This window comes from Agelaius phoeniceus, chromosome 3 (assembly GCF_051311805.1).
Source record: "Agelaius phoeniceus isolate bAgePho1 chromosome 3, bAgePho1.hap1, whole genome shotgun sequence".
NCBI classification, from domain to species: Eukaryota; Metazoa; Chordata; class Aves; order Passeriformes; family Icteridae; genus Agelaius; species Agelaius phoeniceus.
This window is the reverse complement of record NC_135267.1, coordinates 110,941,934-110,968,323: the sequence shown is the minus strand read 5'-3', so window position 1 is coordinate 110,968,323 and position 26,390 is coordinate 110,941,934. Positions and strand designations below refer to the sequence as shown.

The following is a 26,390-nucleotide window of genomic DNA, read 5'->3' as shown; positions in this document are numbered from 1 at the left end:
AGGCCTGAAGTCCTTTCTTTGAGGGTTTTTATCTTTAGTTTGACTCTTGCCTGTCCTTTTGCTTTGCTAGACTTACTGTCTTCAGTCTGACTGTTCTCTGAGAGAGGATTGGTTTAGATTTAAGTAACAGTCACTACATGGAGAAAAGAAGGATGCTTCCAATTTGATACCTAAGGACACAGCTCTACCTCTGCTTGTAATCTGAGGCATCAGAACCACAAGGGCACTGGTGTGTTTAAACACCCTTCTGCTATTCACAGCATCACATCCTTCATCTTCCAGTCTTGTAGCACTAGAATTAACTGGCTCTCCCTGTCTTGCTCTTTGTATTTAGGAGATGAGTGGATCTTGCCATGTTTTTTCTCCCTAATAACTGTCTAAGATGATCCTTACTTCTCTGTGCAGACAATTCAGATCTCCTTCTGTTCCACTTCTCCCATTTTTGTGTTAAGGACAGAACTACTCTCACTGTTCTCCCACACCATCCCCCAGTTCTCTGCTCGAGTCTTACCAAGTTGATGCTACCCAACAGTCACATCAGCACTTTGCTCCCTTCACAAACACATTTGACCTTTGTTTGTTGCTAACCTTCTCCTGGCCATGACTGGATTACAGATTAAATCATTATCATCTATTCTGCTTTTCCTCTAATGCTTGAAAGTTCTCCTCCACTCTCCTTAGCAGCAAAAGCTCTTTAGTTATGCATTCCAACTCCAGCTTGGGTGGTTTAGGTCTGCTAATTTATGGGCACTGACTGACTTATGGGCACTGCCACGTACACATTGCATGCACAAGGCAGCTGTCTGGATCAGAAGGGTTTCACTGAGATGCTGCTTGTGTTCAGACCCTCTGGCATTAATGGGGGACAAGGGGAAGTAGGGCAGGGAAGGGTAAGCATTCTCCATACAAACCCCCACACATAGGCAGTGTGTAGCAGCTGATGCTGCATGACTGGCAACACAGCAGTGTTGAATGCAAATCCTGTGCTGCTGCTGTGCTTTTGCCCCTCTCTTCCAAGGAAAATCAGCACTATGGAAGGCAGAGGGCAGCTGTGTTGGTCACCTACTTTTGCTCCTTTGTTTGCTGCTAAATTTAAAAAAAATCAAATCTAATAAGGCAATATGAAAGAGGAAATATGGAATGATATAATGTCCATGAGTGTGTTCAGCTCCCTGCATGACCTTGGCTCTGTGGAAAGCTCTTACAGATGTTGTGGTTGAATGGATATTGTGGAAGACTTTGTTTAAAGGACCAAAATTAAAACAAACAAACAAACAGAAATAGAAGCAAAACCCCAAACCACTCTGCTAATTAGTAGATGCCTTAGTCAGACCAGATATAAAAGTGTGTACATTGCAATGTAATGCATGGCCCCTGATAAAATGAATGTTGACAAACAAGGCTCTTAGGCATCTTGGATAAGCAATTAGGGTTTGTGTATGCAGTAGGTTGATCCATGAGAACTCCTTTGGATCAGCACTCAGGGTAATTGAAATGCACAGACCACCTTGTAAAGATGTTAAATATTTAGAATGGATTTTAAATCCATACCTTATTTTAATGCCAGCTGATTGCCAGAGCAGAGGGACTCTGCCTCCCTTCAGACATTGCTTGTGTAGATTGTGAACTTGCAGCTAAAAGTGTATACTGGGAGAAAGTCCAGAGCAACAGTGAAGGATGGAAATCAATGTCTTTGGCCAGATCTTGAAGTTCTTTGTGTTTACCCCCTCCAGACTCAGTGCATGGTGGAAGAGGAGCAGAGAAACGGGGTGTGCCCCAGTTCCCCTGTCCGAGTGCCTCCGGAGTCCCCGACCGCACAAGTGCGCTCCCTCCGCTACCGCCGCGTCAACAGCCCCGAGTCAGAGCGGCTCTCCACAGCTGATGGAAAAGCAGATCCACATGAACGAAGGTTTGTTCACCCTCTGTAGCCTCCTACTGCTTTCAGCAGAGTCTTGAGGATTCACTCTTGAGACCAACCTAATCATTAGACCAGCAGCCAATGCTTGCAATTTTATCTACATCGCCTTTCGGTTCACCTCCTTCTCTACTTCCCCTTTCTTTGTCAAAAATGTTGATGTTTCACACATGGAAGGCCTTCCCCAGAAGAGTCTGTAAGGCTTCTGGATGATCCTTGTTGAAAACACACTGCAGTTGTCCTAAAATCTGGGCAGCAGATGCTCTGGCATTGTGCAAAGCAAGCAGCAGATACAGGTCAAATGAGAAACATTGATCAGAACGTGGTTTGAGGGTTTTTTTCACAAGCCAGTTGAACTTAACAAAGGGGAAAGGTGTTGTTGGGTGGAAATGGTTTTCATCCTGTCTACAGGAGAAAAAGATGCTGAATTGGCTGTCAGACTGAAGTGCTTCTTCACACCATTGTAGGTTCTAAAGAAATATTGTTGTTCAAGCCTGTCTTTCTGAAGTGTACCAAGAACTGAGTGAGAAGGGCCTATACAGACTTCTTTTATGGTCGCTGTCGTTGCCTGTAGCCATGATATTTTCTGAAAAATCCTTTCCTTAGGATTTTTTTCTCCTGAGAAGCCAAGAGGCCTCAGGAACAAAATGTAAACAGTAATTATCTGCTGCTGTGGAATGCAGCAGGTGCATCTGTGATTTGTCTCAGGTGGTTGTTTCTAATTAATGGCCAATCACAGTCAGCAGGCTCAGTTGTCCAAGACACAAGCTTTTGTTATTCATTCCATTCTTTTTCTATTCTTAGCTAGCCTTCTGATGAAATCCTTTCTTCTATTCTTTTAGTATAGTTTTAATATAATATATATAATAAAATAATAAATCAAGGCTTCTGAAACATGGAGTCAACATTCTCATCTCTTCCCTCATCCTGGGACCCCTGTGAACACCGTCACAGTTGCCCACAAACCCGATGTGTTTTGAATGGCTTCTTGTTGTGTCCCCAGGTCTCGAATGGACATCCCTGGCTCTCCATCCCGGCTCGTGTGCTCCTCGCAGCCAGCCCAGATGCTGTCCATCGACACGGGCCAGGCTGACCGGCAGGCCAGCGGCAGGATGGACGTGTCGGCCTCCGTGGAACACGAAGCCCTCAGCAACGCCTTCCGCTCCGTGCCGCTGGCGGAGGAGGAGGACTTTGACAGCAAGGAGTGGGTTATCATTGATAAGGAGACAGAGCTGAAGGACTTCCACCCCGGTGCTGAGCCAAGCACCTCTGGAACCACGGATGAGGAGCCCGAGGAACTGAGGCCTATTGAAGATGGGGAAGAGAGAAGGCGCCTGGGGGCAGATGCTGCAGTGAGGCCGAAGACTCATGATGGGCGAAGTCGGGGTATGCTGCCTGTGACTGAGGAGGACAGTTCCCATAGACATGAAGGACCTTCTCAAACAGTGTCTGACAGTAGACACGAACAGCAGACAGGAAGTCCAGCCCACTCCCCCTTACATTCAGCACCAGCCCTCCGACAAAGGAGACGAGAATCTGAACCTACTGGTCCTCAGAGACAGGTAAGAGCCCTGGGTCTGTACCTTGTTGCCTATCATAGCATCATCTTAGGAAACCTCAACTGTGCTGGAGAAGTCTTTGATTCCAAGCATGGATGCTCCTGTAAAACTCTTCTGACAGTGCTGGCAAATGTTGTGAACACCTTAGAAGTGCTCCCAAAAGCCAGTGATGTCCTTCTGAGGACACACTGTTAAGAAGATCTTCCAGCCATTTCGGTTCAGGGACAAGAGGAGAGCGCAGTTGTGATTTGGGTATCTCTAGTCACTCCTTTTATGCTCTCCCACAGAGTTTTGTTAGTAACTGCTTAGCTGCATGGAGGTGTTGCTAGCAAATCTTCTCCACATAGTTTCTCAGCAACAATAGGAGTGTATTGCAAGAGAATGACCTCTAATCACACATCAGCACTGCACAGACCCATAGCAATGCAAATCATAAAATAACTCCCTAAAATTAATCTTTCTTCTAAATACTTAACAAAAAGCTCAGAGTAGCCAGCACATACATCTCATCAACCTTACTTCAGTGAGAGGCATTGCTGTTACTATGTATTTACTCACAGAAATGTTCTTTACCTATTGTGTTTTTTCCATATAGTTGTAGAGGGCTTTTTTCCTTTCAGTTTTGCTTTTTTTCCTGTGGTCTTCTGATGCTATAAAGTAGTTCAGTTTTTAGTAGGAGGTGATTTATTAGATTAGCTGAAAAAATATGATACACTAGGCACAGAGTTCCTGTCATACCTAATCTTCTTGTTTAAGAAGAAGGCTGTCCCAGAGTATTCAGTGCAAGAGGCAATCAATTTGTTCCCCTAAGAGTTTTTTGCTTTTTGTATTTATATGTTGATGAAGATCTCTCATGCACATGGGATCCATAAGCAAAGCAAAGAGCAGGCAAATTTTGAGTCATGTACACAGGGATACCCTCCTATGACAGTGCAGTCTGCCTGTTCCTGTCTGGAAGATGATAATTTCGTTTCTGCTTCCCTCTTGAGCTTATTCTCCAAGGAAGTGTTCACTGAACTGGAGCATGTTAAAAGAACATCCTTCTGTTCAGGTCTTGCCCAGAATCTTCTCTTCTCTGGATCCCCAAGAGATACAAGAAGAAAACCATGAATGAGACAAGAATTTATGTAAAAGAAATCAAAGCAAATCTTTGCAAATCACCAGGCAAGGTGTCCCCTGTTAAGGTGTATGAGCATTTACAGGAAGGATAGAAATGCTGACAGTAGGCACGAGGGCTGTCCTGCTGAGCATGGAACAGAAGCAGCACATGCTTCTCTTAGACACTGCATTCCAGTTGCAGGGTTCCTAGGCTGAGGTGTTTGCTGTAGAAAGCCAATATGTTGAATGCCCCAGATATCTAGAAATTACACAAGGCAAGCTTGGCAGAGTTGGAAGGGTCTGTGTCTGAATTTGCTGTGGTCTGTACACTTTGGGGGTTGGTCAGTGCAAGATCTGCAAGATGCAATGAACATGGTAAGAGCCAGCTGATAACCACCAGCTGTAAACAACAGCAGGGACACTTCACTGACATATTTAGTGTGGCTAAAGGAGCCTGGAGAGGCCTTCTTGGCCACAGCACATGCACCCCTATGTGAAATGACTGGGGGAGTTGGATATGATGCAGCACAAAGACTTCTTATCACTGCACAGGGATATTTAAAGAGCAGGCAAAAAAGGTAAAATAATGGGATTGGGAGTGATTACTGCTAATATATTAGGCAGCCTTTGTTCTTCAGCAAACTGCATTTTTTTTGTTCCTGTGTTCTGAAATACCCTCTATTAACTCTGTGGTCTAGCTTTGTACACACAGACCAACACTGGACTTCTTTAGCTGACTGGGATTTAGTGGTTCTTCCTTTGATGTCTGAATCCTTCAGTTGCCACTGCAGCTGTGCAGTGATACTCATATTTTTCCACTTGCTATCACAAAACCAGCTATTAACTCTCAAAGGGACTTGGTGCCTAAAGGCAAGTAGAAACCTCTTTTCCTTAGATGCAGCAAATATGAAGGGATGCATGGTGGGACACTAATAAGAAGTTGACCAAGGATTTAACTAATGAAAATACTGAAGGCCTCATTAGCAATGACAGATGTTTCCTGTAGCTCATGCTCGTGCTTCTCTGGGTTTGATTAAAACTGTGAGTGTGTGTGTGTGTGTGTGTGTGTGTGTGTGTGTGTGTGTGTGTGTAAAGGTAGGTGAGTAATGTAAATGTAGGTGAGTTACATCTTCCTTATCTTTAAATATGAACTGAGCCTGTAAGATAGGTAAAAATGTCACTAAATGCTGAAATACCATGACTGAAGTCATAGGCTTTGTTGCACCCATCTGTGACCTCATTCTGGTGTCCCAAAAGCTGGTGATCATCCCTTGGTGTCAGTAGCATACTCACTGAAAGCAAATGGGGAATTCCTGCTCTAAGGGCTTCCTTCTGTTCCTCCATTCTCTGGCTCCAGCCTATGAGCCATCACTTGTAACTGGCAGAAAGACAGTGACTTCTGGATTATCATGGAATCACAGCATGCCTGAGGTTGGAAGGGACCTCTAGAGATCATCTAGTTCTACCCTCTGCTCCAGGATGGATCATCTAGAGCAGGTTGCTAAGGACAGTGTCCAGTCAAAGTATCTCTGAGGATGGAGACTCCACAACCTCTTTGGGCAGCCTGTTCCAGTGTACAATTACTGTTACGGTAAAAAACTTATAAAAATGTTTAAATGGAATTTCCTGTATTTCAATTTCTGTTCCTTTCTTCTTTTACTTTCACTGGACATCACTAAGAAGAGTCTGGATCCATCTTCCCATCAGGTATTTATAAATGTTGTTAAGGATCCCTCTGAGCCTTCTCTTCTCCAGTCTAAACAGTCCCAGCTCTCTCAGCCTCTCCTCAAATGAAAGGTCTTCCAGTCCCTTCATCATTTTTGTGACCCTTGTTTGGACTACCTCCAGCATGTCCACGTGTCTCTTGTACTGGGCAGCTCAGAACTGGAGCACAGCACTGCAGGTGTGACTCACAGTGCTGAGGGCAAGGAGCATTTCCCTCAGCCTGCTGGCTGCACTCCTGACACATCCTGAGGGGCTCTTGCCCCTTTTTGCCACAAAGGCACCTTACTGGCTTGTGCTCAGCTTAGAGTCCACCAGGACCTCCAGGTACTTTTCTGCCAAACTGCTTCCAAAACAGGTGGCCCACAGTGTGTTCTCTTCCTCCCCACTTCCCTTTGCTGAACTTAGTGAAATTCCTTTTTCTCATTTCACCAGCCTATCCAGGCACCTCTGAATGTGAGCAAAACCTTCTGGTGTGTCAGCTGCTCCTCCCAGTATTATGTGATCTGTGAATCTGCACAAGGTACACTCTGTCCCATCATCCACGTCACTGATTAAGTTGTTAAGTAGTAGTGGCTGCATTATCAGCCCCTGGCTGCACCATTAATGACTGGACATTTTTTCCTCCAAACATGGTATTTTATGACCAGGAACCCACAGATTTCAGTCTAATTCACTATCTACTTTTCTAGCCTGAATTTCATTGTTTTGTCTATGAAGATTTTATGGAGACAGTGTCAGAAACCTTACTAAAGTCAAGACCAGCAACCTCCCACCCTCTCAGCACAGAAAGCTCTTGGGTTCGTTCATCAGACATGACTTCCCTTCATATATCCATGTTGACTGCACCTTCTTTATATGTCTGGAAATGCCTTCTTCCAGGAGGATTTGTTCCATGTCCTTTCAAGCCTGACCAGCCTTTAATTCCCTGAGTTATCCTCATTTGGAACTCAGATGTTTCTTCAAATATGTCAGTCTTTGGGAAGACAGATACTGTAGCTCAAATGTGAGAGATGGTGCTGTCCTCGTTAAAACTCTGTGGGTGTAGGAGGGAGCACAGAATGATCAGATGCTGCTGTGAGGAAAGTCAAGTACAGAGGAAGCTCTGAATAGCCTGGGGGAGTTTTTGACCCAAATATTCTCACACATTAGGAATCTCCCAGTTTCAGATGACAAGAAAATGGCTGCAGTGGAGCACAGATCTCATGGGAAGACCTGGTATAAAGGGAGAACAGAAGCTGTGTCATGTTCAAGCCCTTCTCTCTGTGCACCACTCAATACATCTGTTTAACAGAGCTCTAAGGGTTTACTTTAATGTATGCATTTCAGGGATGACCTAATAAGACTCAGGGGTTTTTTTTTAGGCACTAGTGTGCAGATAAAGCTTTAGAAATAGATAAAGAATGACTGGAAGAAAAGATTGAAGCTGCACTTCTGTTTACCTATTAATCCTGGCACAGGGTTGCTGTTACTGCTGGAAATAATTTACACCCATACCTCGCAATAGAATTTAAAAATCTGTCAAGTTCTTAAGTATGCTGAATAAATTCACTGATATTTTACAGGGATGGCAACTTACTGCTGCCTTCTGCAGTGAAAAGACAAGTGTTCATACATGTATGAATTTTAGAAACTATTTCTGATTATGCTCAGGTCTGTGCTCATAGGTATATCTTGACTCAGTCTCCCCTGTTGCTAGTGCAATTGGCATTTTACAAAATGTTTCGGGATTCACCTGCCTAAAACATGCCTGTCCAAATGATGTCACATCTAAAAAACCCACAAGAGAAGTGAAAAATTAAAGTGGGAGATGATATTTACTCTGCTTTACCTATCCTTGAATATATTCTGCAGGGTTCAGAGAGCATTTTGCTTTGGCTGATTCTTACAGGCCTAGAGTTCATCTGCTAGAGAAGGTCCCAGTGTGAAGAGGCACTACTATATTTTTCCTTACCAACTCAGCTGTGTAGTTAAAATCACTCTTTAAAATCATCTTGATGCTACCTTTGACATCTTTTCTCACAGAGCCAGGAGAGTGCCATAAGAGGACTTGCTTAAAATTGTCCATGTCTTGAGCCTGCAAGGGCAGCAGGGGAAGAGGTGCTGTGTGTCTTGGTTTCCTTTGCCTTCTGCAGCATCCTCTGTGGGCTGCTCTGAGGCAACCTGAGGGACCATTTCTCAGTGGTGAGAAATGGGCATTGGCAGAGGGGAAAACTCATTGCTCCTCACCCAGTGTAATTCCCACTGGTCTGTGTTTGATGCCTGTTGTAGATGATGTGATTCTTTGGCAGTCAGCTCCTCTGTCTTCCCTCCACATGAGAAGAGAAACTTGTCAGCTGATGGAGAAGGATGAGTGTAGAGTTGGCCTCTTACACTCTTTAGATTCAGGGTCCCTGTCCATCCATGTGTTAGAAATAAAGGATCAGCAAAAGGGTGGTAGTGGAAGTAATATTCATGTATGTTCTTTAAATATAAATATATATATCTATCAGGTAATAGCAATCAAAACCTTAATCTCAGTGGACATGCCTAATTACATTTTATATCTGTAACATATATTGAGTTCTGTCAACATCACATTCTCCTGGGTCTTCACATACAAAGTGTCCTACTGACCCTGTCCAAAGAGAGCAGGATAGGCCTGATGGAAGGTGGTACAGCCTGATTGCTGCCAAGGGGTAAAGGGGGCAGCACCTTCAGGATTGATTGAGTAATTTAAGCATTAGAGCATCAGTGAGAAAAGGTGGCATGTCTGTAAGCTCAGCTTCATCCTGGAGGCAGCAATACCAAAATGCACTTGCTAATGGGGTGTTGTAATTGCTTCTTCATGGCCTGGGCAAGTTCCTTGCTCCTGTGCTGTAGAGGAGGTCTCTCTGGGTAGCTGGAGTGATCCTTTGAGATCTGAGAAGTCTTTACCATATTGAGATGATATACACCTTGGAAGTCATACAATATGCTGAACCCAAACATGGAACAAAAATTAGGAATAAAAATTCCAGTAATGCTTAGTTGTGCAACTTGCAAATAGCCCACCCAGGGCTGAATTTCTACACTGTCTATGCAAAGAGAAGATGGCTGTCTTTTTGAGAAATTAGAGCTGCTGTCTAGATTTTATTTGTCTCTCTCAAGTACTCTGTATGACAGCATTACATTATTATTATCTGAGACTCTGATCTGTGCAGTGACATGCAGTACATTTAGGACTGTGAATAATTGCTTTTCACATTCAATGCCAACCACGAACTGAGTAGCTCTGAGGCTCTTCTGAAGATAAGATATCTGCCTCAAAGCACTGCAGAGATATTGAAGGTGACAGGAAAGAGATGACACTGGATGACATTGAGCTCTTTTTCTAGTGCAAGGGCAACATCTCCAGTAAGGTAAGGAGAGCAGTTTAAAGAAAATCCAATACTGCCTTTCTGCATTTCACCTGCATAGACTTCCTGAAAAGAAATGCAGCATAAGGAAGGGAATGCATTTCCATTTTCCCTTCTTTCACTTGAAGGGAAAAAAGTGATTCCAGGAAAAAAGGCCTGGTTCTGGAGATTGAGACTGCTGACCCTTGTGAAAGTGCTAGTTTCATAAAAGAGGTAGAAAGGGAAGGAAGGGCTTAGCACTTCCAGGGTGAAGGATCTGAAGTCATTCCCTTAATGCCTCTCTCTTCCATTCAGAGCATAAAGGGAAGGTAGGGACTGCAATCTCATCCTGGCACTAACTGTCCTCAGTGGGTGTACTTCCTCCCTCTCCTGGCAATCCCAGGATCACAGAAGCAGAAAAGGAACCTAAGAGTGCATCTTCTCCTCATGTCCTCCTATGGTTCAGTGTTTTGAATTTCTCACTGAAAGGAGAATTATACTCTGCCTGCCTGTCCAGCTGCTGTCTATCCACTGCTTACCAAAACTGGAAGCATTAACACTCCCCCTGCAGGTACTCAATATAAAAATGTATCAGGAGGCCAGCAATGTAAGTGTGAGAAAAGAAAAGTCTACTAACAGCCCCCAAACTTGCTTTTTCAAATCCCTGGAGTGAGTTTTAGTAGGAGTCATTGAAAGAGCCCCTGAGAATCCCTCACTTTCAAGTACACATAATCATTTTAGCACTGTTTCGCCTTCTATCATCCATGTGGTTTCCAAATGTGTTCAGAGTTTGACTCTTGCCTATATGCAAGATGTATGAATAGCTTAGTGACATGCCAAGATGAGCACTGCCAGTGGAACAGAGAGGTGAGGCGTGTGGCCTGAAGAGCCAGAGGAGGGGACAGAGTAGCAGAGCCTGGCACTGCTGGAGTCACTCTGGTCTCTCTATGGCTGGGGAGAGCGTGGCAGGCCTCCATGGTGCCCATAGCATCCCTGGGAGCTGATAGCCATAGAGAGCAGTAAGTAAGGCCCTGTGTAGAGCAAAAGCATTTTTCATCCGCCAGCGAAGATGTCCGCAGCATGCGCATCACAAACCAGGGGCGAGTCAACTCTTTGCCTGACACCTTTTCCTCCACTCTTCTTGGTCTTTTTCAGTTGGAGGAGGACAGGCCTTCTCAGCACTCCCTCCCGAGGTACAGCCCCCTGAGAAGACTGGCGTCCTCCGTTTTCTCCTCCTCAACCCTGGAGACAGAACACTACCCTCACGTTGGTGGCACTTTCATACAGCGCAGCCGTTCGGCGGAGAGCAGCCCCGTGCGCATGCCCCACCGCAGGCACATGCCCCTCACGGCAGGAAACCACAGACTCATGCCTTCCGTCCTCCGCATTTCCAGGTCCCAGCTCCAGCAGGTGTGGGCCCGCTTCACACACAAAACATAGCCTGTTCAGGGAAGCAGCAGCCTCCATAATGCAATAATAGATCCCACCCACCCACAATGTGTCACCACTTTAATGCAATATTGAATCCCAGACAACACTGGCCTAAGGTACTGTAACTTCCAAAGCCCCCCCCCGCGAGCAGACCCCACAGAGACTGGAAACATCTGCCTTTCTAAACCTGCCAGCAGCCCGAGCGAGGGGCGGCGGCGAGGCCGAAGATGAGAACGCAGATGGTGAAGGTGGTGCTGTGTGAAAGAGGCCAGGGCTCCTCTGGAAAACCCGCTCGGGCCTCGGGGTAGGAAGTGCAGGGCTGCCTCACTGAACAGGAGCAATCGAGCGACAAAACGTTGTCAAGTTCTGACTGGGATGGAGAGACTGTGGAGGTATCAGCAAGCGTTACCTTCCTCAGCAAATGGGCTCAAGCATCTCTGCTGGTGTCTTACACTGGGCTGAATCTGTAGGCGGTTTTACTCCATCTAGATGTAGGCAGACTCCCACTCAAAGCTCACCTGAGGCAGGACCTCAGGTTTGTCCCTCTTGTGGAGTTACAATCATGTATCTCTTTGTTGCTTTGGCTTTGGAAATCCCCTTGCTTTTGTTGCAGTTTGGTTTCCATACAGTGACCACACATTTCTGTCTCTCTGGCTGTGCCTCTGTTACATGACAGTGGGACTGTTTGTCTGCTCTCCACTCCTAAGCTGCTCCAAATTTTCCTACCTGCCCCCAGAGGCACTGACTGTCAAGTTGGATAGCAAAAATTTTCTTACTGATCCAGCTGTAAATTATGCTGGTTTTAAATTCCAGAAATTTTAGGCAACTGCAGCTTTTCAATGGCAGAGCAGTCCTGCTTCTTGGCCTTGCTTGGAAATGCCTGTGATAACAGATCTCATTTGAGAAATAAAGTGGCCTCAGCTCCTGGTATACAGAGCCCATGAAGCCCTTTGCTAAAACTGTGAATCTCAAAAGAAAAGGGAGATCAAAGTTGATTTAAATTGTCACAAGTATCCTTATTTCCTGTGTTTGCACAAATATATTGCCCTTCTCAGCAGAGTTGCAGTGTAAAACACCAGATTGTATGAAGACTTTCTGTAGTCAAGTGAATGTGGTAACTATCTTCTATTGCCATGAGCCTTTGGTCTCATCTTCTGGGAGAACAGGCAGTATGGATGTTAAGGTGAAGGAAGAAGGGGTCATTGCTGGTGCTCAGGGCTTTAGGGAAGTGCAAGTCCAAAGTAAAATACTGTGCAGAAAATATACAAGCATAGGATACAGGCAAGAAAACGTGCAGAAAGCTCAGGCAGATGTGAAAATGGGTTGGAGTAAGTGTGGGTGTTGGAAGGAAGCTGTGGCATGGAGGTATCACTGCATGGGTAGGGTGTTTCCAGTGGGCTTTCAAGGAACAATTCCTCCCAAGCAGTGCTTTCTGTAGGTACATCTGCCCTACCTGAAGCTCCCTTAATATTAGATTCGCCCTCCCATAAGCAGGAGCAGATAGTGCAGCCCCAGACAGGGTGAGTGGTGCTTTCTGAAGTCCCTAGCACCTGGCCCAGTGTTACTGCATGCTGCAGGACATGGTCTGACAGGCTGACATCCTGACAGAGCATCCTGGGGGGTGCAGGGATGGAGATGGGGGGCAACACACCCTCCTTGAGAAGATTCAGCACAGGTATGACCTGCCTCTTCCCACAGTCATTCTTGAATCAGTGGCATCAATTTCTTTTGATTTGCCCCAAGAACATGTGTGAACAGGACAGTTTACTGATCAGACAAAATTTTTATCTGCAATTTTTTCATGAGCTTTATTTTTTAAAAAGGTACTGGCATTGCCAAAAATACTTGGCTTGAATTAACCACTAGCCTAATCCTATTTGGCAGTTCCCTTGTCAAGGACAGATACCAGAAAGAGCAAGGATTTGCTCTTCTCAAAGTGACATGAGAAGGGATGATTTCCTTAAGTAGACTCTGCTCTGATGTTATTTTTTTTCCATCTTCACTAGAGACTTTGGTGAAAGAACAGATTCCAGAAAAAATAGAATTTGTGAAAGCACTAGACTTAAATCAGTAACTCTTAATAATTTTTGTTCATAGCGTCCAAAACACTCATGTTCCCTTTTCAAGGTCAATTTTAGGAATTAAAATTACTCTTGTTCTATTTTTAAAGAAAAAGAAAACAATTTTTAGTTTTGCCAGTCAGAAAAGGGAACAAACTGGATAACTGGGTATTTATAAACTCTAAGCCTTTTGTTCAGACAAAAACAATGCCAAGCCAATAAGTAGCTCCATACATAAATTTCAAAGGTCAGTAATCTGTCTAATGCTGCTCATCATAATGCTACTCACATAATCTTGATACTGCTTTTCTATGTTCAAAAATCTGATTTCTAAAGTGGTTGATTTATACAGACTTCAGTAAGACTTTCTTCCAGTTAAAATCATTAATAAATTGAAAGCCAACTAGACAAACAAAATACGTTTATATGTTGCTATCTCTTACAAGAGGGGCTGTTTCTCATTAGGACTCCTGACCTCCTACCCTTAACTCAGCACTATTCCATGCCTTTAGTGGCTGTCAAGAAGAACAAAGAAATCACTGAGGAGAAGGTTTGCAGTGACAGAAGGTGGGTGGTTTGATAAAACACTACTGACAGATCAGCTCTGCAGAAAGATCTGAATTGCTTGATAAATTGCTTGTGTTCAAAGTGATGATTGCATCCACACAGGGACAAGGTCATGTTTGGAGTATGAAAGATGTAAGTCACATGTACAGAATGAGAGAAACTGTGCCCTGGGAGGTGCTGTCTCCCAAAATGAGGTGGCAGTTAGGTGAAGTAATTAGCTGCATCTAAGTTCTCACTATGCTGCAGCAGCAGCAAATAAAAAAAATAAAAGAAAAAAAAGAATAAATAAATTCTTCTTCGGTATATCAGCAGGAAAACAGAAAAACTAGAAGAACAGAGGGAGATCTTTTGTGGTGGTGAGATCACTACCAGACATATCCAAGTCTTGTATGGAAATTTCTGTAAAAGATTTTCAAAACCTAAAAGAGAAGAAGTGATACAAGAATGCTTCTGTAAAAGCTGCCTTGTAGAATAAGCTGGAAGAAATGCAGTCTGTCATTAAATACAAAACTAAAAAGTGACATGATTGCTGTTAGGTGTCTCTGCCTGAATAGAGCAAGAGTGGTTTTAACCTGCCAGGCAAGGATATGAGTCTAAGTGCTGGAAGATAAAATAGCAAAGGTAAACCTAGAAGCAAGATGCTCATTTTAAAGACATAGGTATGTGGTAAACCACTGAAATACATTAGTTAAAGACACTGAATTCTTTGCTGTTCAGTCTCTGTAATTGGTTTCTAAATATTGGTTTCTAAACCAGTCCTGTTAAACCATCAAATTTGGGCTCTATACCAGAATAATTGGACATGTTGCTGTCACCTGGGCTTTATGGGAAGTCTTATTTCATGATCAATATGTCTTTTACAATTTAATTCTGAACAAATTAATTGGTGCTAATGGCTGGAATCCTGATGTTAAAGTATTATGCAAAAAGTATTAAAAATAGTCAATTTAAAGGGGTTTTTTAACATCTTCATCTAATGCTGTATTAATTACTATGGAATCTACATATTGTTGAGGAACAGTTGGCAAATTAAAGAAATGTGAAAAGAGGTCTTTTTTATATATATGGAAATGTAATAAATTAATATTGAAACTAGTTGCAGTGCAATTCTAAAAAAAATCTTATGTAGATTACATTTATATTGCATTTATTTATTGTGTTTAATTTATAATGACTGCAATTATAAATGTAAATATATCCAAAATCAGTTGGCAAAAAACCCAGCTGATGGAAGGCTGTTGACATGAAAATTGATCATGGGGCTGTGGGCTGAAAAGTTAGTTGCCCTACTTATTTGTCCTTTTATGTTTGGTAGGGTTTTTTTAGTTCTTCAGATGGAAAAAGCCAATGGGAATCAACACTAGTGAAATAAAATTCCCTTTCAGCATCAGACTCTTAGGCAAATTGGGTTCATCAGAAGGGTCCAAGAACGGGATTTGCATCCTGAGGGAGATACTCTTCTTTTACTTCCCATTGTACATAGCACCTGTTCTCCTCAGAATCCAAATTGGAAATGAGCATTTGCCACTCCCTCACAGAGATCATTGGCATCAGGACAGGAAGCTGTCACTGGGATCTCATGATCTACTTCAAGTGAGCAAATGTTCATCACTTGTATATACATATAAAAGCCATCTTTTTATATCTCGGCCTCTTGGCTCCTTTCACTTTCTTTCTATGCAGAATGGGAGATATTTCCAATTTATTGCTCTCTCCTCAGCCTCCTTCCCTCAGGAAGGAGCTAATGAGATATGATTTCTGTGAAAATGTTACTGTAAAAGCTTGGGTTAAGCTAGCACTGGGTAAATGTTGTTATGTCAGCACGCATTCACTTTCAGGGGAGACAGTTCTGGTGGGAGGGGGTTGACTGAAAATAAATTGCACTGGCACAGGTGCAGTTCTGCAGGTGCCAGTTTTCATTAGGAGTATCCTCTTGATACCCCCATGATGATGAAGTCCCTGGTGTGAGCCTGACCTTGTCTACCATTCCCATTATTTTTTACTACTGTTGGGGGGCAGGCATCTGAAAGAGTTACAGTGCATCACCTCTTTCACTATTTAAAGTCTCTGGCAGAAAGTAATATAGAAATGCCCTGTAAAACAGCCATATGGGTGGTATAACCCCATCCTTACACTACCTCTTCATGATGAAGTCACCCCTGTCCTACCACTCCTTCTCTTTGTAGTGTGTCTGAAGCTGGGCATTGTGGTGGTCAAGGCTGCTGCAGGACTGTTGTTCTTGAAAGGGCAAGCTTGTTCAGAAGTTGTGTTTGTTGGGCTGAATGGCAGCTGACACCCCCCCACCCAGGATGGAGAAGCTGTCCTTGGACAGTGGCCTCCAGGCTGGATTGAGATAAGGCAGCTGATGTTCTCCTCTGGGATCTTCTCATTGCTCTGTAAGCAGAGACATTGCTCAGCAGCTGCCACCCAGCTTCTGCTCAAATCTGAATCTGGATGCAAGGACAGCAGCAGTTGGCTATAGCCCCAAGCTGCTGGTAGACTTCACATGCAGAACCCCCTCACGTCCACCTCACTGAGAAGTTCTCTGAGATCTGGTTGCCTCTTTGTTCCAATTTGCCTCTCCCATCTCTTCTCCATATGACAAAGTCTTTTTGCTCTGCCTTGGTTTCCTGCGTGTGTCCCACTCCACACATTGGTAAACCCCTGGTTTACCTCTATTCCATTCATGGAATCTCATCTCTCGCATCCTTATTGCATCCCTGGATACCTGCACTCCCTTCTGCCTTTGCCATTCCCAAGAACCTGCAGAGCATGTCTCCTGCACCCGTCTCTTATGCATTGCATAGCTCATGGTGCCCCATACAATCCCTATAGCACTTTGAGCAGCCAAGAGGCCTTCCCTCCCTCTGACTTCCTTGGAGGAAATTGCAAAAGAATGGCATGTTTTGGCAACTGGAGCAGTCTCAGCTCTACATGGAATCTGTGTGAGATCAAACTGTTTAAAGGCAGTTTGATTTCAAAAATGAGTGTGGAGGATACCTTCCATTTTCAGGGCAGTTGCATGAGTTTCAAGTCCTGGAATCCTTAGGACTTAGCAGGCTCCCCCCAGTTATTGTCTGCCTCAGCAGCTAAATTTAGACAGCTGGCAATGGTTTTTCCCTTAAGACATGGGTACCATCTGCATTTTCAAACCATGTAAATAGCTGGCTGAACACCACTTCTGGTGTTGTGAGCACGTCTCCCAAGTTCCACTTAAATCAGTGCCTGGTGTCTGTGAGTGAGAAAATGTCGCAGCTCCAGTTGCAAACTCTTCAAGTTCTTCAAAATGAATGCTTTTCTGTGCTGGCAAATTGACTGTCCCCATTCTCCAGCCTAGGAGCTGGGAGAGTCAGGAGGTTTCAAACCAAATTGGGTGTTTCAAGCAGTCAGGAGAGGGCAATTATAAATGCAACAGAGCTGACACTCTTCATTAAATATAAACTTTAACACAGCAGTGTTTCCTCCTGCTCCTATCTTAAACTGGAGATATCACAGACTGGTGGATTCTTTCTTGGGGATTGGTGTTCTTTACTTTGCCACATATAATGACTGTTCTTCCCTTATGAAGCCTGTGCCACTGCCATTAGGCCACCAAAGTATCTTGTTGTTTGAAACAAGCTCTTTGTTTCTTCTGCCATTTCATTTGATGCCCAGCTCTCCTCAGCTGTGAAACACCAAACCCCGGTGTTACACAAGAAGGCAGCATGCCTTTGAGAACCAGTCAACAATCTTTTTTTCCTTTTTGCTATATTTTTTCCATACAGGACCTCTGGAAAGGGGCCTGTTGCTTGAACTGATCAGCCATAATAAGCAGAGGTGTTCTCAGCACCTTCCCCAGCCCATTCAGGGGCACAGAGGTTGAGTGGCTCTTCAGTAGCTGGGCTGTTTCTTTTCCAAAAGTGGCTCTAAAGCCAGTGAACACACACACTGTTCTTCTAACTCGCCTAGGCTGTGAGCACTTGAGACTAGAAACAAAACAAGTGTCATTTGGGGCACTTCTCTGCTCTGTGCTTCAAACATTTCTTCCAAAGATTTCACTTTGGAGTGGTTATCTACCTCATTTGTCTTTTATTTCAGTAGCATTGCCAGGCTTTGATACCATCTTTGCCTCTGACCACTTTGCCCCAAAGTGTGCAGCCTCTTTTGAGAATCTTGGTGATTTGTTTTGTGGTAGAAGCCTTCTGCAGTCAGAAAGACCCTTCTGCAGTCTGGGAAACCAGAGCAAACACCTCAGTTTAGCCTTTCCCAAGTTTATTCTGAAACAACACTTGTTGCATTCATACCTTCCTATGGGCTCTTAAACTCTAAAGATCCCAAGTGCTTTATTTTTCTCATTAGTCACTTCCCTGCTGTTTTACATGGGGGAGTCAGCAACAAAAAAAGCCTTTTCAGATCATGTCAGGATAAAGCCAGATGTTTGGTTGCACAAAAGGGAATTTCAGGAGGCTGAATATCTTTTCATAATCTGCAAATTGTCAGGACAGTGGGTGGGACCTATATACCAAATACAATAAATATCACTGAGGCATTTCTTTGACTGCAAATCACCAGGAACTTCCCTTGCTCTATTGTGGAAAAAATGCACTATTTGAATCTGGTGCTGTGATCCTTTGTAAATAAATCAAGGCAAGAAAATACAACCATTGCTAATTCACTCCTCTCTTGTAAAATAGCTCAATAGGATGCACCGTGAGACTGAAGGTCAGAAAGCATGGAAAGATGTGTTCAGTCCTTTTCCTGTTTTCTAGCATCCTTCCCTCTCACACCACCATCAATCTTTCATGATATGTATACGTGGAGCTTTTAAGAGCTTGACAGCAGCACAAGATTATTCTTGAAAAGAGAAGATTTTCTACTGCTTATCTGGGGGGATTGGTGACAGATACCAACCATGTTTGTCCAGTGGGTCTGGCATCCCTTCCTTAGGCTACATGGAGTCTCTGTGGTATCCAGTTACATTTGTATTACAGCCACATAGTAACTGACGCAGTTCTGCGTCAATGGCTGAATTTATTTGTATTGTCAACTGCTGGGTGGTATGAATGACACATTTTATTAATGGTTGTCATTAAAGATTTATTCATGACACTCTCAGAACTTTACCTGAAGCTGAGACCATTTTGCTACTTTCACATTGCATAAGAAAGGGCTCTTTTATCCCAATCTATTCAAAAGAGAAGCGTTTATTTTTATTTTTGCTTTTCTTGTTTCCCTTTGGTAAAAATGGGAAAGAACAATTTGGAGATAGCTATCGTATATTTGTCTAGCTCTGCTTGGCAGTAACAGATGGGCTGCAAGAGGCTAGCTGAAAAAAAAACAAAATTGCATTTCCTAGCACACAAGGTCTGAAGCCTTTAAAATCATGGATAATTTGCAAACCCCTAAAGTCCTGTTAGTGTTTATTGTGAAAAAATTGCCTCAGCTATTTCTCAGCTGGAGAACATGGAGTACCTTTTTCTTGACCTGCTTCCCTGTTGAGACTTTCCAGCTCTCCCCAGAGTGACTGGAAGAGAAAATAATTTCTGGAGAGGCTGACCAAAGTAAGCCAGATGTGCTTCCTGATGTCACTGTTGTCCCCAGGATGGTGTTGGGATGCTTTGTGCTGGAGCTTCCATTTCTGCCTGTCTGTGTGTTTGTGTGTGTGCGTGACCCACGCGTGGCGTGCAAATTGTCACACGTGCTCCTGCCTTACAGAAGAGTTTCTGTGCCAGTAGTGGGCCACTTTGCACACCCCCCAAATGCTGAAAAGGATGCTGCAAAGAGCAAATCTCCGCCACTTACAGAAAGTACCTTTATGGCATCTGGTTCAGGGGGTGCACCTGGCCTGCTCTGCATGCTGCAGGTCTGATTTCAGCAACCTGGCCCAGCCCAGGTCTCTTCATTCAGCATGTTGTGCATAAATACACAACACAAAAATCTCTCCTTTTGCTGTCAGCCAGTGGCAGAGTATTCTGGTGATGGGAACAGTGCTGGCACTTGGGACATAATTTATAGTATGCAAACACCTATTTTGGGTACTATTAAAAGATGAAATAAAACACACAAAGGCTGATCATTGTGGCACTACCTTGCTTTTTGTTGCATTTTTATGCCACGTGTTTTGTGTTTGGGTCACTATAACACAAACCTGCATTGGCAGTTCCAGGGGACAGCGCGAAGATTAATTTCTGGGAAATGTTTCTAAGTGTTATTTGCTGTATTGCAACTTCTTTATATCACACCTGCCATTGAAAAAAAATGATGTTACGATGAATGTACATTTTGAACAAGCTGCTAACCGTGTAACCTGGGGGTTGGAAGCAATCCCCATTTTACATTCACTTGCATGTCTTCTAGTGTTCAAAAAGAAAATTGCTTTATGTTTGGAGGTTTTATTTTTTCATATGCAAAGTGGTTCAATGAGTTACCTCATCTAGTGCACTTGCCTCGTAAAAATCCCCAGGGTTTCCTCCAACAACTCCAACAAGTTTCTCAGTTTAATTATGAGTGCAATTAATTATCTGGCAACATGAAACACAGTAATGGCAAATTTCCTCTGAACAAGTCAGATAAGGAGGATTTCCATGGGACTCTTGCCCCTTCAGCTTGGTCCTTCCTAGAAAACCCCTACCAGATCAGGTTCTTACTCAGCACTGCTGACTTCTGGTTATTTTTATGACGTAGGAAGATGTTTAGCTTTCAGAATATTCTTCTTCTTCTTCTTCTTCTTTCTTGCTGCTATTAAGTTGCCTTTACAGTTAGGGACTAGAGGAATTTTTGGATTATCATTTCCTTCCACTTTGCTCACTATTTCCCAAGTCTCCAGTGAGTGATACAAATGAAGTGTTCTCCGTGTCTGCTCAGACAGGGAGCTCTGCATTGGCTCTCACTGGAGACACTGGTGGGTACAGAGTTGGGAAGCTGAGTGGCAGGCATCCCACATTTACAGAGCTTTTGCTTCCATCCAAGACGCTAGGAAAACTGGCACAAACCCAACACATGAAAGCACAAACAGGGAGGAGCAGAGCACTTATCCAGCACAGGACTGGATTGTCCTATTCACCTTGGTAAAAAGAATGAAGAAAAAGGCTGTGGAGCATTGATGGTAAGGTGCTGGATAGAAGAACATCTCTAACATTTATGGTGCTGATTCTTGGAACGTGGAGATCCTGCAAGTAAGCATGGCAGCTCTAAGACCCCTGCTACTTTTACCTCATCTGATGCTGGTTTGAAGAAAGAGCTGCTGCTTCAGAAACTCAGATTCTAGGTTTTTTCCACACACTGTTGTCAATCCTGCCAGATCTCCCAGTCCCGATCAAGCTTAGTCTATGTTGGCAGAGGATAATGTCACTTCCAGGATATGCTAAGGTCCTGATAGTATCCAAATAAAAGCTGTTACAGGGAAGACTGGACTACAGCTCTTGCTGTCTGTGTGCCATCTGCATCTCTCAGGACTAAGGCCTCTTCCCATTCCGAGTGGAACAATTAATGTCGTGTTGAGAACTTGATTTTTGCTTCTCAGACCTTTCAGCTCCCATAAAGAATCTCAGGGACCAGCATATCCTTCCTTTGCATTACCTTGTGTCACCTGTTAGACTTCTGTTGCTGCTAAGCAGGAGAGTTTATTCATGGTTAAATAAACCATATTTAACCAACTGCTACTTGAGTAGGAGGTGAATGTGGGTTTCTGTGGTCGTTGCTACTGAGAGGAGACAAAAGCTGTAGGGAACCTGTTGTGCTTCCTGGTTTACTTGAGAAACTCCATCTGCTGGGACTTGAGTTTGCTTGAAGCAGTGGATCTCAGTGCAGTCCCCTTCAAGCAGGTCTCCAGGATTAAGAGGTCCAGCAGAAGGGATTCCTCAGGCTGCCAGGAGTCCTCATGGACTGCTAGGGACAGAAGGTTTGCAGAAGCTGTGGAAGTTTGTCTCAGGGGGAAGGCAGCAGGGAGAGGGAGGGGACGCAGCCTGCTGTAGCTTTAAAGGCAGTACTGTGTAGGGATCCATTTGGAAGGACATCGTTGACTAAAGGGATCCAAAGCTTGTTTTCCTCGAGTCTTTTTATTCTTCCTTATCTAATCCCTTTAGAGCCTAAGGTCAACCCCTTTTTGTACTGCAATAACACTGTAATATATGCTTGCACTAATTCTTCTGGTATACCAAGCATGCAAGACCAATTTAAAGCTTTTTTTTCAGAAGAAAAAGACTGTATTATTGTGTATATAGAAATACTGAGAGAGAATTTGAATTCTGTCTCCTGTATAAAAGCATGCATTGATTACCTGTATGTAGATCATGCTGTAAATGCTGCAGAGTACTGTAAAATCCTACACTTGAAACCACAATGAACAGGCAATGTCATCAAAAACAAATGAAACAGAAGCTGTGCAATGGATTTTGTGCCTTTTTTAAATCCATGTATGTTAATCCAGACAATCGGGAAAAAAAAAAGAAAGAAAAAAAAAGAAAAAACGAACAAACAAAAAAAAAAGCTTGTATACTACCAAAACCTTATTAAAGAATCAAAGGCAGCATCTTGTTGATGGCTGGGTTTTTTATTTGCTTTATTTCTTTGTTTTTCTACTTCATTTGCTCTGGGAAGGTGTTTCCTGCTCATCCTTGGGCAGGTGGGAGCACTGCACAGGGAGTTGAAGGAGATCTGGTAGAACAGTGAGAGTTCCATTATTGCTTACACGTGTGAGCACTAAAAACTTGCACTTAAGACACATCTGGGAATAGAAACAAAGTTATGTGACTGTTAGAGATGTGATTTATGTACTTTGGGAAGGCCACAATGTGGTTTCAATTCAAGGCATGTGAAGGCTGTGGTACCTCTGGAAAGTGTGGTGGAAATTTCCCTCATGCAGAAGAATCACAAGACTCCAGCTGCTCAAAAGCAGAGAGCAGTTTGTGCAGGCAGGTGATGGTCTGGAAGAAGGAGCCTGGATAAGGCTGTGGTCTCAGAGGGTTGTACAATGTGTGAGTCCCCTTTCCTCCTGGGAATTCTGTGGAGGCTCAGGCAGGATTCTTCTGAGTCTGCCTTTAGCAAGGTCCAAAGCTTATCTTCCTCATGCTTTACAGTAGGTTTTAGCTTGCCCCTGAGAGGCTGCTGGTGTGTGGCAGATCCCTAGTTACATTTGATATGTGAATGTCTGTCAGGCTCTGCAGAAGGATCCAGTGGTGCCATGGTTTATAGCATGGTCTGAAACAGAACAGTGGGTAGAAGAAGTGCATCATTTCCTGAATTTACGTGAGATAAACATTGTGAGGGGTTTTAGGTTTTTTTCCTGTACCTGGTTGATTTTTCCTTACAAGAGATGGGAGAGAAAAAAAATCCCAAATTTTAAAGTAAAAGGGAACATTTATTAGGCTTATATGGGAAACTGTTCCCTTTGCCCACATCAGTGCAGAGCTGCCTAGGAGAGCAGGCTTTTCTGGAGGACACTGAGCCCACTCTGTGCCATGTGCTGCATTAGGGGTGTAGAAATTTTGACAGAAAATAAACCCACTTGTTCTTGTCACAGACATGTTTTATGAAAAATCCTTTCCTTAGGATTTTTCCTCCTGAGAAGCTGAGAGGCCTCAAGAACAAAATGTAAACAAGGATTATCTGCTGCTGTGGAATGCAACAGGTGGATCTGTGATTGGTCTCATGTGGTTGTTTCTAATTAATGGCAAATCACAGTCCAGTCATAGTCCCGCTGGCTCGGACTCTCTGAGAGTCAGGAGCTTTAGTTATCATTCTTCTTCTTGCTTGCTAGTCTTCTGATGAAACCCTTTCTTCTATTCTTTTAGTATAGTTTTAATAATATAGATATCATGAAATAATAAATCAGCCTTCTGAAACATGGAGGCAACATTCTTGTCTCTTCCCTCATCCTGGGACCCCTGCGAACACCATCACAGTTCTCAGGTCCAGCAGGTCCTCAGAGATCAGGGGGCCTGGGTGTGGCTGGATAAATAGAGTAGGATAAATAGAATAAATTTCTATTTATTCCCAGCACAGCACTGTGAGTCCAGCTGAGCTCAAGAAGAACTTTCACAGGCACAGCTTCACAGAGAATGTGGTCTTGACTCTGAGTCTGATTGTGTTCAGTAAGAACTTGATCACAAATTCAGAGATCACAGATTCACAAATAATGCAATTTATCAATACTATAGATCTGGCCAAGTTAAGTAAGAACTTCCACGATTCAGACTCATGGATGGTGTCCCAGGCTCACACATGCACACACTGCATTTTCAGGCCATAATAAAAGTCTGATTTTAGTCTGTTTTGCAAAGCCATTTTTGATGTTGACTGCAATTGGACCTTTGCTTCCTTCAGTGCCACATGAGTTTCATTAGTCAATGCTTTGATTTGTTCAGCAAGGTTATATAACATCATTTGATCTGGAATGCCATCAGTTGGGGTGTGAAAATAGCTTCCAGAGCCCACAACACCACAAGTCCACTTGTCACAAGTACCTTGTTGCTAAAGACAAGCTGGTGGAGAAGCCCCTACTGCTGCTCACATGGCCAAGAGAGAGGACAAAGAAAAGAAAAAACACAACACAGCATCTGAGCCTTCGCAGTTACACAGCTCCCTCTCCCCCTAAAAAACAACCAGTGGGGAACAGGGACAAAACCAAAAAACAGGAAAGTACCATTTCTTATTGTCCAAAACCAAAAGCCAATGCTGCTGGGTTGTCTGCTCTGCACCAGCCAACAGAGGCTCTCCTGGCAGTGGCAGTTCCATCAGCAGTGGTGACTGGAACTGGGGCAGTGGCTGGAACTTGTGGAGGGAGAAGGGGCTCTGGATTTCTGGGCAGCAGCAGTGAAAAGATCCAAGGGAAACATCCTCCCCAGCTCCAGAAACAGGGATTGCTTCCAGCAAGAGCAGCCAAAATGGTGCCAGGAAATTCTCTAAAGCCCAGGGAGAAAAGGATAATCTTGGGAAGGTTGGCATAGGAAAGATACAGAGTACAAGGCACATTTTTTGGATTGCCCAGGACATGCATATTGCTGTTGGTCTCTCCCTTTTGATTCATCCACACACACCGCTGTTGTAAGAGGCTGCTTCCTCCAAAGGTGTCAAAGTGTCAGTAATCCCAGTGTGTGCTGGCATCACCATCCCTCTGCAGACCATATTCCATCACTGTGCCCCAGAAGTGTGTGCGAGCTCTGAACAAATGTCAGACCTGGTGTCATTGTTAGTGAAAAAGACCAGACACTGCATTGTGACATTCCCCACACCCTTGGAATATGCATTCCTCATGGTATATTAGTACACATGTCCTGTGGATGATGATAAATCATAGAAATTTTCCTATAAGTCACAATTTCCCTATAAGTCACAAATATTAACGGTGGCTCAGGGATGTTGCAGTTCCATGTGGTTGTATTAGTCTTGTGCCACTTCAAACCACATTTTCCTTAGTGCCTCAAGTCAGATTTGTGTGGTTTTTTTCACATGATCTCCCAAGTTTTGGTCAAATCCATAGTTAATATTTCCCAAGAACAGGTGAGCTGGGATACTGAGGGAGATGAACACACAGGACTTTCAGGAATATTGTGTGTCCATCCAAAAGCTTGGATTAACTGCAGCATAAGATTTAAAGTGAGACCTGAACTTCCATCTAGTAACTCAACCTCTTGAAGCATTTGACAGGACCATTAGCTTGGGGATATTATGGAATGTGAAATATCCATCAGATTTCTTCCTCTTTGGACCAGTCTTGAACCATCATGGCTGTGAAACATGAGCCATTGCCATTCTCCGTTTCCAGTGGGAAGGGGAATGTGCTGAACCATTCTTTCATAATTCCACTGACACCTCCCAGATGGACAGACCACTGTAGGTTCCTGGGCAGTGCCTGCAGGTGACACTGTACCCTCATGAACTACATCTGGGAGGTGGGAAGGTCCCCTCATGATCACACTCTGTCCTCTCTTTATCTGTTCTGCCTGTTTCATGGGAGACCAGCCCTTTTCAAGATCAGAGCACCTCATTTTGGTGGCACTGAAAGAGTGGGAGCCCAACTCCAGTGGTGTCTCCGCCCCTTTTGCCATAGATTGCAATGAGGCCCATGCCCACTGAATCCCCATTCCATGTGTATAAGGTCAGTTGGGCATATGGAATTGTTGGAACAATCTCAGTTCACTCACTTACAATTCTAATACATTCATGAGCACTTACATCATTCCCATGATTTTCCTTTCCTCAGCAGTTCATAAAGAGATCAAGCAATAATGAAAAGAAAACATGGTCAAGGAGAGGAGTTATGAAAAGCATGTCCTCCACATCTAGGGCAGTCAGCCAAGTATGAGCAGACCCCGTGGCAGTGTCACCATCTCGACAATGTTTGGAACTGCAGCAGTTGAAGTTGCAGTATTAGCAAAAAACTGTTGGCAATCCATGATGAAATACCACTGTTGGTTTGTTTACTGGCCACGCTGGTGAATTATAAGGCAAGTGGTGCCTCTTCTTTCCAAATCTGTCACCACCCAGTCCTCATGAGTAGGGGGCATTCCTTGACATTCATGAAATTGGAAGAGGGCAGTGGTATTGATGTTTTTAATAGGTTGGTAAGTTTTGCAGACCCTGAACTCTCCCACATTTTTTCAGATTTTATTTCTATCTCTGGCAACCCAGTTGCCTTCTGTTAAGCAACTCTGCAGAGTTCTACCTGGCAGTTTCTAGGTTTGACCAGAAAGTAGGTAGAGTC

At 43.7% G+C, this 26,390-nt stretch overlaps 1 protein-coding gene across 3 annotated transcripts in view; it reads left to right on the top strand.

Moving 5' to 3' along the window:
* Nucleotides 1-26,390, top strand: part of TTBK1 (tau tubulin kinase 1) — a 104,578-nt gene that overhangs the window by 65,123 nt on the left and 13,065 nt on the right. For all 3 annotated transcript variants that reach the window (XM_077176163.1, XM_054629595.2, XM_077176164.1), the window contains 2 exons: nt 1,734-1,909; nt 2,919-3,477. In XM_077176163.1, coding sequence (XP_077032278.1) covers nt 1,734-1,909; nt 2,919-3,477 — 735 coding nt within the window. The remainder of the gene's footprint in view (nt 1-1,733; nt 1,910-2,918; nt 3,478-26,390) is intronic.